This window comes from Crocuta crocuta, unplaced genomic scaffold, assembly GCF_008692635.1.
Source record: "Crocuta crocuta isolate KB4526 unplaced genomic scaffold, BGI_CrCroc_1.0 scaffold513, whole genome shotgun sequence".
Taxonomy (NCBI): domain Eukaryota; kingdom Metazoa; phylum Chordata; class Mammalia; order Carnivora; family Hyaenidae; genus Crocuta; species Crocuta crocuta.
The window spans coordinates 291,682-303,847 of NW_027527461.1; the positions used below are offsets into that span (position 1 = coordinate 291,682).

Here is a 12,166-nt window from a genome sequence, read left to right on the forward strand (position 1 = left end):
AAATATAAGAAACTGGGAGGTGGTGCTGGACAGTAGCTGAAAGGAAGCCCAGCCCAGAGCATATCAGGACAGATTGGGCCAGCCAGTGAACCAGTGCTTTAATAATGGAGAAAAATGTGGCTGTCACAGGGCTTTGCCTGGAAGGCTCTGACTGCCATTTACTGAGGGAAAGGGTGAGGCATTTGAAAGTGGCTATTGGATCTCAGAGTAGCAGCCCCAGCAGAAGGAGGCTGGCAAAGGCTGCAAGGGTGAAAGAGACTTTGGAGCCCGTGTCCGGGGTGGTGGGCTCATTGGAGATGGGTGTTGAGGAACTGCCAACAGGAGGGGTAGTCAAGGTCGCATTGGGAACGGCAGTTGAGGAGGTGTTAACACCGTCTACACACTCAAACTTTCGGAAGATGACTCCTCCAACAGTCCGGTTCTGAGCAGACAAGAACTGACAGGTCGCGTTACTGATGTTGGAACAGCCTTTCAATACAAGCGTCTTAGACTCTGTGAATGCAATGGAGACAGTAAGGACTTCGCATTCCTTTTTGCCCTTCTTCCACAGGCCTCACAGCAACCTGTAACCTGTTTTAGATCTAAAACAGGGACTTGGAGAAAGGGCCTAGGATCAAGAACACCAAATGGAGCAGTGCCTGTTAAGCGTCTGACTCTTGATTTTGGTTAAGGTTATAATCTCGCAGTTTGTGAGTTCCAGCCCCAAGTGGGGCTCTCCACAGACAGCACAGAGCCTGCTTCAGATCCTTTCTCCCTCTCTCTCTCTGCCTCTCCCCTGCGCTCTCTCTCTCTCTCTCAAAATAAATGAACATTTTTAAAAAAGAACACCAAATGGTAATGGAGGAACCACAGAGGTCAGAACCCAGACCCCCCACCTAACTCCAGAAGAAACTGAAGCTCCAGAAGGTGGATGCAAGGCTGAGATCACAGACATGGGCCTGGGACTCAAATCTCAAGTGTTTTCCTGAGGAGCTTGCAGGTGAAAAAATCCAGGGATGGGCTCAACATCCTGAAGCCCTCTGCTCTCAATCTAGGAAGGACTTCTCCCAGGCTCCCCTCCTCCAGGTTCTGCTTTCCATCCCCACTTTTCTCTGGACCTGAGTTCTCTCTGCCTGAGTTTTTCTAAGAAAACTGGATGTGATCTTAATTCTAAATCAGATGGAGGTGGTCTTAATTCTAAATCTAAATTATATTATATTTAACCCTGTTAAAGGTGCAAGTCCTAGGGAAAGGCCAAGGGAATTTGCAAAGAAGATGTGGTTGTGATTGCAGCTACCGTTACTGAGCTCATAGTATGTGCCAGTATTGCTCTAATGGCTACAACTTAAACAGCCCTGGGGGACAGGCAGTTCACAGGAGAGGAAATAACTGGAGGAGGGGGCTAGCTACTCATCAGAAGAAGGGCTTCATATTTTTTTGAAAAGGAAGGAAAAATCTCCAAATCTCTTTGAAAAAAACAATGAATTATTTTTTTAATAGAAAGTAGCAATGCTGGAGATTGAATTAGAGTGAGCTACAGAAGTGTGCTGCTTGGTACACATCTACAGTATTGGGGGAAAGTGGACAAGCAGAAAGATATGTGCCAAGCAACACAAATAACAAAACCGTACATGTACGATGGCTTTCATCTGCCTAGCTTTCCAATTAAGTCAAACACTATGGATTTAAAAAAAATCCATCCCATAGAGGCGCCTGGGTGGCTTAGTCGGTTGAGCGTCCGACTTTTGCTTAGGTCATGATCTCACGGTTCATGGGTTCAAGCCCCGCGTCGGGCTCTGTGCTGACTGCCAGCTCAGAGCCTGGAGCCTGTTTCAGTCTGTGACTCCCTCTCTCTCTGACCCTCCCCTGCTCACGCTGTCTCTCTCTCTCTCTCTCTCTCCTAGAAATAAATTTAAAAAAACGTTAAAAAAATTTTTTTTAAATCTATCCTTGGCACCAGAAGATAATCATCCTAGAGATTTTTAATTTTTTTAATTTTTTAAAAAATTTCTTAAATACATATCACCAAGTGAAAGTCAATGTGAAAAAGCTACATACTATATGATTCCAAATATATGATATTTTGATAAAATCAGTTATGGGGAGAGTACAAAGATCATAGATTACCAGCAGTAAGAGATTAATTGAGGATTTTTAGGGCAGTGAAACTACTCTGTGTGATGCTATAATGGTAGACACATGTCATTATACCCTTGTCAAAACCTGTGGAATATGCAGTACAAACAGTGGACCCTAATATAAACCTTGGACTCTGGGTAATAACGATGTGTCAATGTAGGTTCATAGATTACAACAAATGGTCCATTTTGGTGCAGAATGTTGATAGTAGGGGGAGGCTATGTATGTGTGGGGACAGGGGTATGTGAAAATCTCTCTACCTTCCTCTCAGTTTTTCTGTGAACCTAAAGCTGTTCTAAAAAATAAAGTTTATTTTTTAAAAAAGTAAAAATAGGTTGAAGATACTTGTGATGTTTGACCCCACTGAAAAATCTGCAATTTCATGTAAATATGGATTTCCAATACTATAATTGCCATTAGCAAAAGTTGAAATTAAGTTGTACTTGGGTGTTGATGCTCTTAAACTATTACTATTCTTGGCCATATTGTGACAGAGTCTCACTGGCTGTTCTAGTTTTAGCTTCATGTCTCTTCCTTTCCTGTTGGGCCACCACTAGATCCATTAGAATGCATTTCCACCTTCCAATGCAGTTTTGGTCCCAGTCAACAGAATCTGATAGAGTGATGAATGTACTTTCAGGCCTTGCCTGTAATAACCTGTCTGCCTGGGTGCATGGGTGGCTCAGTTGGTTCATGAGTTGAGCCCCCTATGGGACTCTCTACTGTCAGTGTGTGGGGGGCATTTTGGATCCCCTGTCTCCCTCTCTCTGCCCCCCCTCTTTCTCTCAAAAATAAATAAACATTAAAAAGAAAAGACTTGGGGCGCCTAGGTGGCTCAGTCAATTAAGCGTCCAACTTTGGCTCAGGTCATGATCTCATGGTTCGTGGGTTCGAGCCTGCATCGGGCTCTGTGCTGACAGCTCAGAGCCTGGAGCCTGCTTCAGATTCTGTGTCTCCCTCTCTCTCTGACCCTCCCCTACTCAGGCTGTCTCTCTCTCTCTCTGTCTCTCTGTCTCTCTCTGTCTCTCTGTCTCTGTCTCTCTCTCTCAGAAATAAATAAAAACATTGAAATATAAAAAAGAAAAGACTTTCCTGCCTTCCTCCACTCCTCATCTTTCCCCGACCTATTGGTGAGATGCAAAGAATATCGCAAGAAGCTGCCAAGTCCTGGGCAGGTGGGAACTAGAGCCTCAAGATAGAAGGAAAACAGGCCCCAGGACTCTGCAATCAACTGCCATATGAGCAAAAAATAAACATCTGCTACATTAAGCCAGAGAATTTAGAGGTTGCTTTTTAACAGTAATGAACATAACCCAACTTAATATATTATTTTTTAAATACCCAGGTATAACATCTGCCTGGATATGTAAAGAATAATAAATGTATTAGCTTTGTGTTTTATAATGATTAACTTTTGGGGCTCCTGCGTGGCTCAGTCAGTTAAGTCTCAGACTCTTGGTTTCAGCTCAGGTCATGATCTCACAGTTTCTGAGTTCAAGCTCCACATTAGGCTCTCTGCTGACAGCACAGTACCTGCTTTGAATTCTCTCTCTCTCTCTCTGCTCCTCCCTTACTCTCTCCCTAAATACAGACATACATACATACATACATGTTAACTTGTAGTTCATAATGGTTAATATCCAATTACTTTTGTAGAAAAGAAAAATTTGTTGGCTATTAAAGCCCAATCTGACTCTTTCAGTCAGGTGATCCAAGTTGTCATAAGCCAACACTTCTCAGTGACAAGTAGAGAAAAAAGTGTAAGTATTAAAAGGAAATAAAAGTCAAACACACACACCCACATAACAATCCAACCTAGTAAAGAAATAAATGCCAGGATTGACATGATGCACTTAAACAGACCTGGCTTGATTATAAGCCACAGTACAACAAGGTTCAAGAGGTAGACAGTCCAGAATGAATGGTTCTGGACTAAGGAGGTGGAAATAGCAACCATCTCAAGGCTACATTAACAGCCTCACTATCTCAAAGCATTCTGACCTTGTTTTTTGTTTTTTTTTATCCTACTTTTTTTTAACCTTCTTTTGTTAACCCAGAACTTATTACCCAAGACTTGATGTGTTTTCAACTCAAGTCCCATAAAAGACAATTAAAACCCCAAGACATACCAGTTGTAAATTCTGCAACTAGATTGACACACCATTCTTCTTTATAACATTTCCTGGGTTTCACACTACAGGAACTTTCATTAGATCCATAACACACAAGACACTCTGTGTTGGACACATCTTCTGGTAGAGGAGCTGGAAATAATAAGAGTAATTTAGAACAGTGTTGTAACACATAACATAGCAGTGCCTTTGTACTGAAGGAGACAAGCAAGCAAATATGCTCGCCAAACAGATCTTGAGAATGGGTAATTGCATGAAGACACTAGTAATCCCAACCAGTTACATATCCCACCAAAACAGTCACAGCACACAACCTACACACTTGCCCTTACAAACCATTCAGTCTTGAAGAACTGTGGTCAGTGGGTGTGTTGGGCTGAGAAGGGAAAGGTAAGATTTTTATCTAAAACCGACCAATGACATTAGTCAGCTATACTGAGCATGTCAATAAGTGTATAGCTATTACTAAATCTTTCTCTGAATAGGGGTGCCTGTGTGGCTCAGTCAGTTAAGCATCCAACTTCGGTTCAAGTCATGATCTCACAGTGATTTTGAGTCTTGTGTTGGGTTCTGTGCTGACAGCTCAGAGTCTGAAGCCTGCTTCAGATTCTGTGTCTCCCTCTCTCTCTGCCCCTCCCCCACTCATGCTTTGCCCCCGCCTCTCTAAAATGAGTAAACCTCTAAATTTTTAAAATGGTTTTATTTATTTTTGAGAGAGAGACTGCGAGTGAGAGAAGGGCAGAGGGAGACACAGAATCGGAAGCAGTCTCCAGGCTCTAAGCTGTCAGCACAGAGCCCAACGCGGGGCTTGAACTCACGAGCTATGAGATCATGACCTGAGTCAAAGTCTGACGCTCAACCGACTGAGCCACTCAGGTACCCCACAAAAATGAATAAAGAGAAATAAGTCCTTCTCTGAGTAAATGAACATATGCCATTATTTAACAAAATTCTACTGAGACCCAGTTCTGCTATTAATGACCTGTACTAGAACTATGGCCAACTAACTCTGCCTTATTGGATTTGTTTTCTTCTCTTTAGAAAGAGAGCTTTGCGGGGGCGTGGGGGGGGAGCACCTGGGTGGCTCAGTCAGTTAAGCATCCTACTCTTGATTTCAGTTCAGGTCAGGATCTCACAGTTCATGAGTTCAAGCCCCATGTTGGGCTTTGCACTGACAGCGAGGAGCCTGCTTGGGATTCTCTCTCTTTCCCTCTGTCCCTCTTCTGCTTCTTCTCTTTCAAAAATAAATAAATGCTAAAGAGATAGAGGGAGAGAGTGCTTTGGTATAGACCAACATTTCTCAAATTATGATCCAAGAAATCATGAGAATCCCCAAGAACCTTTCAGGGAGTCCACAAGGTCAAAACCATTTTCATGATAATACTAAGATGTTCATTGCCTCTTTTACTATTTCCCTCATGAATGTACAGTGGAGTTTTTGAAATGCTACATGACATAAGAGATTGCAGCAGATTAAATGCACAGGCAAATCTGAAAACCCAGTTGTTTTCTGTTAAGCCAGAAACCAAAGGGGTTTGGTTTTCTCACTAAATATCATGTTTGGTTTGGAAGATATACCTTTTTCTATTTAAAATGTTGTTAATGTTAACATGTGGGTTTATTGTTTTTCAATGAGCTCCATAAAGATTTTAAAATTCCATTTTGTAAATTCTTTTAATTTTTAAAATTTCCAATACAGTAAATACTGAGCTTATGATTCACATAAATCAAAGTTCTCTGGAGTTTGCAATAATTTTTAAGACCTACAGTCTTAAAATAAGGCCTGAGACCACAGAATTTGAGAACTACTAATAAGCATCTAATTCCATACAACTTGGAGTGCTGTGATTTCTGTCTGTACTTAGAAAAGAAAAAAGCATGAAAGTAGTGGTGGGTTTCCCATGTAATTATTGTAAGTCAGCTATTGATATTGCCCAGATATGTACTGAAGCTCTTGGACTCCAGATGTTCCCCCAGAGGGTGAGGACCACAGGTGGCAAAGGAACGACAGAGTCAGGTGGACAGAGGGAGGATGGCACATTGCCAGCACTCACCCAGAGCATCACTGATGTCATTGCACTCTTTCCCTTGGCAACACTGGCTTGTAAAATGGAAGCGTTCTTCATCAGACACGTGGACAGTGAAACCGTCAACAATGCTTCTCCCTTCCCTGCAGTTCTCTGCAGAGCAGGCATTATCCTGGTATAATGTGATGGCTCCCACTGCACAACGACAAACTCAGAATGTCATCCCTGGGTGCTGAAGCTTCAGAGAGGGCAGGGGCCCTGAATAGTGACTGCTTCAAGCAACAGTGGAAAACATACCCTCAGTTCAGTGTGATTTGAGACACTAGGGTGAGTTTCCTGCAAAAAGAAAAATCTTTCTCCATGAGGCAGTTTCTTCCTGTAGCAGGAGAGTGGTAGAGATGCAGGCTAAACTTCAGGTCAAAGACCGATGAGGAGATTGAAAATGGTGGCTCAGGCCAATATTCCAGAGTGCACTGATCAATCTTAGCATCTTGAAAAACAGCCAAGCAGATATGATGGTCCTAAGTGCAATCTGATGTTAAACCTGAATACAGTCAAGCTTCTAGGTCAGAGCTATCTGATACGGTAGTTAGTAGTTATATGTGGCTATTTAAAACTCAGCTCTTCACTCATGTAACCACATTTCAAGTGGCCAATAGCCACATGAGGCTATTATATAAGACTGAATTAATGTAAATATTTCCATTATTGAAGAAATTTCTACTGAGAAGCGTGGGTCCAATTTTAGGAAAATATCAGGAATAGGGGAAGAAAGAAATGACACCACAAGGAAGCAATTAACTGAAGCCAGAAAATGAGACAAAGACAGAACTATAGGACATATGGCCCAGCTTCTCCAAAAATTCAATGGGATTGAACAACAACAACAAAATGATGATACCTGTTACAAAACAAATTGGATATAATAGATCTGACAGCAAAATACAGTGTGGGGATTTTGTTTATATACAAATTATAATACATTAACTATAACACAACATCTGAAACAATTGAGACATTTTTAAGATGACCTGGTTATTAGAAGAAATTAAAGAATTCCAGATAATTTTCTTAGGCATACAATGGTATTTTATTTATGTAAAAAGAAAAAAAAAGTCCTTATCATAGATGAATAGTGAAGTATTTTTAGGTGAAATTACATGATATCTAAGTTTGTTTTAAAATCCTATTGCGGGGGGGGGGCGCCTGGGTGGCTCAGTCGGTTAAGCATCTGACTTCGGCTCTGGTCATGATCTCGCAGTTCGTGAGTTCGAGCCCCACGTCGGGCTCTGTGCTGACAGCTAGCTCAGAGGCTGGAGCCTGCTTCAGATTCTGTGTCTCCCTTTCTCTCTGATCCTCCCCTGCTCACGCTGTCTTTCTCTCTTTCTTTCTCTCAGAAATAAATAAAACATTAAAAAATTAAAATACTATTGCAGGGGCGTCTGGGTGGCCCAGTTGGTTAAGTATCCAACTTTGACTCAGGCCATGATCTTATGGTTCATGAATTTGAGTCCCACATTGGGCTCTGTGCTGACAGCTTGGAGCCTGCTTGGAATTCTCTCTCTGCTCCCTTCTCTCTCAGCCCCTCTCCCATTTGTGCTCTCTCTCTCTCCCCTTCTCTCTCTCTTAAAAAATAAACTTTAAAAACAAAAAATAAAAAAAGAAATTTCAAAAAAATAAATAGATAATTATTGAAAAGAAAAACCAAAATGTTGATTATTGACACAGGATAGTGGTTACATGGCAATGCATTATAGTCTTCTTCCTGCTTTTGTCCATATTTTAGAAAGCCCATAATAAAAAGTTAAAAAGAAATCTAAGTGCTCTGAGAGAGAGGTAACAGTAGTGCCAGCAAAACACACTGGGAAGTAATATGAATGAAAGTATGCTGGATCTGGAACAGGAATGAACACTAAGAAAGAGAAAAGGGGGGCATAAAGAGTGAAGAATGCAAGCAACTAGAGCAAATTGCCTTCTTTGCAATTTACTAAGACCTTCCCCTGCTTCTCACATCCACTAACAGAGGTCCAGAATGAGGTTTCGGTCAAGGGCAGCAATTTCAAAAAGCCACAGGCCTTGTCTGTTTGCTCTTGCATTCTCATCTGACTTCTGCGTTTTACTTCTTCTGGAAGGCATCTTCATGACCTCATCTCTCTCTTTGCACAGCTGGGCTGTTTCTCAGCCTTCCTTTCTTCCCTTGCCACCCTCTCCAGCTCCTGCCCCATGCAAATCCCAGAAATGAGGGTTATAGCATCCCAAACTCACCTAGAGAAGAGTTAGCCACAAAACTGGTACAACTGACATTGGCATCTGAGGGACACTCAGTGATGTTGCTGTTGACACAGGAGTTTGTCAATGAATTACACTGCACACAACTCAGGGATTCTGGGGAGACAAGATGTCCAGCATTGTCAACATTCAGGAAACACTTATAGAGTGTATGCGGGACAAAGCTCCACATCCATCTCAAGGTAAAGGAATAACTGGGATGGCATCCCTTCCCTCTGGCATCCCCCAAACTTGAGGCTGTGAGATGGAGCCATCCCCATTAGTTTCCTTCCACTGTCCACCATTTCCCAATGGGAAGACCCACAGCACAGAGCAGCTCCACTAACACCAGTGTGCACAGAGGGGTCTCCCATTACCCACTGACCACACTTTGACATGAGAGGCCACATGAGAGAACCCCAGAGCAACAATAGTGATAAGACGTTGATGAGGTGTGAAAAGAGGTCTTCATTCCCAAAGGGTGTCATTGTTTTCCCTCACCTACAGCTGTTACCACAAGTGCTGCGATGATACAGGTAAGGAGGATGCCCTTCATGGTGCTGGATCTGGTGTCTCCCAAGGACAAGGACTGTGGCTGCACAGCTGTAAGCTTGAAGAGACACAAATAAGGTAGTCTGAGGTCTTGGAACATCCCCTAGTTGTAGTCTTATTTTGACAAGCCCAGCACACAGCCCATCCTTGCGAAAGAAAGAATCAGCATACTCAGCTGTGATGCAGTTTCTATGCTGTCCTTTTACCTGTATCAGTCTGGGTTTTCCCCAGTCCTGGATGCCTGAAGAAGCATCTACACACAGATACAAAACACAGACTGTACCTTTCCTACAGAGCCACTTCAGGTACAACATGGGCAAGCAGATGATTTCCAGCCCTACTGGGGATTGGATCCAAGAAGAAAGCTAGGCTTTGCTGTCCCAGAGCATAATGTAATCTTCTAGGTAATACCTGGCCTCATACACATAATTCAGGGGCTCGTTGCAGTCATCGCCACCCCAATGGGCAGACACCTATTGAAGACTCACTCTATTCTGAGCATTCTATGTTCTTTAATTTATGTAATGCCTCCACCCTAGCAGACAGGTACTGTTATTAGCATCACCCTCATTTCATAGGGAAAATGAGAGGATAAATAAACCACTCAAAGTCAAGGTCACATTCTTGGGAGGTGATAGAGCTGTGGTTGGTTCAGGCCTCTAACCACCACCCACACTGCCTCTAACACATGTGAGTCCCGGAGCCCCAGGGCTGAACACAATCAGCCTACAGGACTGAACCAGAGTCTCCACCACACCAGTCTTTCTGTACCCACTAATCATCTGATAGCTACGGTTTCTCTGTATTCATTAGGACCCTGAATCAGAGCTCCCAGAATTTCATCTTGCCCATGTATCAAAGGAGCAAGGAGGGGAAGTATCTGTCTCTGCACGGAGTCCTTCCTGATTGTTAGCTCATTTATCCTATAAATGGTAGCCACAAACTGCATGTGGCTACTTAAATTTAGATTCATTGAAGGAATGAAAAAAAAACCTTTTGTTTCTCAGTCACCCTGGCTAGTGATGGCTTATCGGTCAGCTCAGCTTTGGAACAGTTCCTTTATTACAGCGTGCAGTGTGGCACTCATCAGGTGGGAAACTTAAAGACAGAGAGATAATGAATGCTCCCCAAATCCACCCAGCTTGTTAGGACAAAATTGGGACTTCAGTCTGAATCCTTCAAGCTCCAAAGCTGAGTTGCACCATGATAGGGAAAAGTGACCTTCACCTGGGAGCTGCAGCCTGCCTCCCACCTCTCACCTCTCCACATCACACACACACATACACACCACACACACCACTGCAACGATGATCCTTTAGTTGACTTATTAGGTGTTGGTGAAAAGGAAGATAAACTAGTTAAACCAGGGGAGGCAGATGGGCCCGTTTAGTATCTAATGGCCACAAAATATAGAAAACCAAGGAGAAAAATTAAGTATGTCTGGTTTGGAGCTTGTGGCAAATGTTCTCTTCATTTTACCCTGCATATCCCCATGCCTGATCACGCCTCCAAGCTCCAGAACCCCAGTAGGGTGAGAGGCTCATGGAGGTGAGCCTCCTGGGAAGGGCCTACTCAAGCCTTGTGAGTGTGGAGGAGGAGGGAAAGGGAAGGAAAGATGTGAATGTAAAAAGGCCATAGCATCCATGTCTGGTACATAAGTTGCTTCTTCCTGTGGCATAAACATGATAGCCTCATTTTCAGGAGGACATAAAGGAGGCCCAGAGAGATCAGAATTCAGTCCAGAGACACATGACAGAGTCAGAGCCTGGATGTGGCGAGAACTTGGGCCCTGCTTGCCATCTCTGAAGAGAGAAACCAGTGAGGTGGAGGTTGGGGCAGGGGGCCACATATGGAAAATGCGAACATGTAGCATCTGAAAAACCCCTTCACAAAGTACTTCCTTCCACTCATTCTATCATTGGATATTTTCAATAGCTTGAGAGGGTCCTACTACAATTACTTTTATTTTATACACAGGCAAGCAGAGTTCCTAGCAGGTATGAGAAGGACACAGCACCACACCGAGAGCAAGCCCCGCAATGCACACATCTCTCCTCTCCAGGCTTCCCTCTCCTGAGTGCTGCTAAAAGAGCCAGAGCCATGAGAATGCCCTGGACCCCCCACCCCCACAATGCCCTTTCCTTGGTTTCAGCTTCTCCCAAGATGGGCCCCCACCACAGCTTGGCTTCAGCCCCTCACCTTCAGAGTCTGGCTTGGAGACTGCCCTGCAGAAGGTGGATCCCAGCAGAGGTTTAGAGCAGGTGTGTGAAGGGCCTTATATAGCAGGTGACTACACAATCAGAAAGCACAGCTGCTTGCAGGGAGGGGCTTCTGGGTCTGACTGGACTCTGCCCAGCCACAGGGTCACAGGAAGCTTAATCTTTTGGTAGCTGTGCAGTTGGTCAACTCTCTGAGACCTCCAGAATTCGGGTGCAACTTTGGTTAAGGCTTGCCTTTGGCAAAACATACAAGAGAGTACGGTGTGTCTTGGGCATGGTATTATATTAGCTGTGACCCACTGAATAGGTCCCAGTATCTGTTAATATATCACAAACATCACTTTATATCAGCCTGATAAAGCAGTCACCTTGATTAGCCCATTTACAGAGGAGGAAACCAAGGCACAGAAGAGAAAGATAAGAGACTTGCCCAAGATCACACAGCCCAGGCAGTCAGAACTCAGAATCGCGCCATGTAGGGTCCATGCAGCTCAGGAAAGGGAAGTCAGGCCCTGTGGGGCCTCACTAAGATTCAGGGTCCTTTAGCCAAGATGAGGGTAAACCCACTGTGCAGCCTCACAGGGTAGAGGGGTCACAAAACACTTGCTTGCAGCATGTCCTACACAACGGTGTGAGGGACCCACAAGTGTTGCTGCTGCCACCACCAAAACTCCAGTTCACCCAGCCTTACCATCGGAGAAGCCACTATTGATGATAACCTGGGTTGGCACCTCCCAGCAGCCTCACATTGTGCCATCGGTGCTCCTGACATTGAGTGCAAACTGGAGTTACCTGCCCTTTTCTTCTTTCTGCTGTCCCTGCCACCTCAGACACATGCACATGCACACTC

At 43.8% G+C, this 12,166-nt stretch overlaps 1 protein-coding gene across 1 annotated transcript; it reads right to left on the minus strand.

The window, feature by feature from the left end:
- Positions 1-202: 202 nt before the first annotated feature.
- Positions 203-9,101, minus strand: LYPD8 (LY6/PLAUR domain containing 8). Its single transcript, XM_077763705.1, has 5 exons — positions 9,047-9,101; positions 8,543-8,662; positions 6,305-6,472; positions 4,248-4,382; positions 203-492 (listed from the first exon to the last, which is right to left on the minus strand). The coding sequence occupies exons 1-5, from the start codon at positions 9,099-9,101 to the stop codon at positions 203-205; spliced, it is 768 nt and encodes a 255-aa protein (XP_077619831.1).
- Positions 9,102-12,166: the final 3,065 nt, after the last annotated feature.

Bases quoted from the DNA above. Each gene is read 5' to 3' on its own strand.
- LYPD8 (XM_077763705.1), bottom strand. From the start codon at position 9,101: ATGAAGGGCATCCTCCTTACCTGTATCATCGCAGCACTTGTGGTAACA. The intron at 8,663-9,046 runs GTGAGGGAAAAC...TTGTCTCCCCAG, and splicing joins ACTTGTGGTAACAGCTGTAG to AATCCCTGAGTTGTGTGCAG. The intron at 4,383-6,304 runs GTGAGTGCTGGC...TATTATTTCCAG, and splicing joins TGACATCAGTGATGCTCTGG to CTCCTCTACCAGAAGATGTG.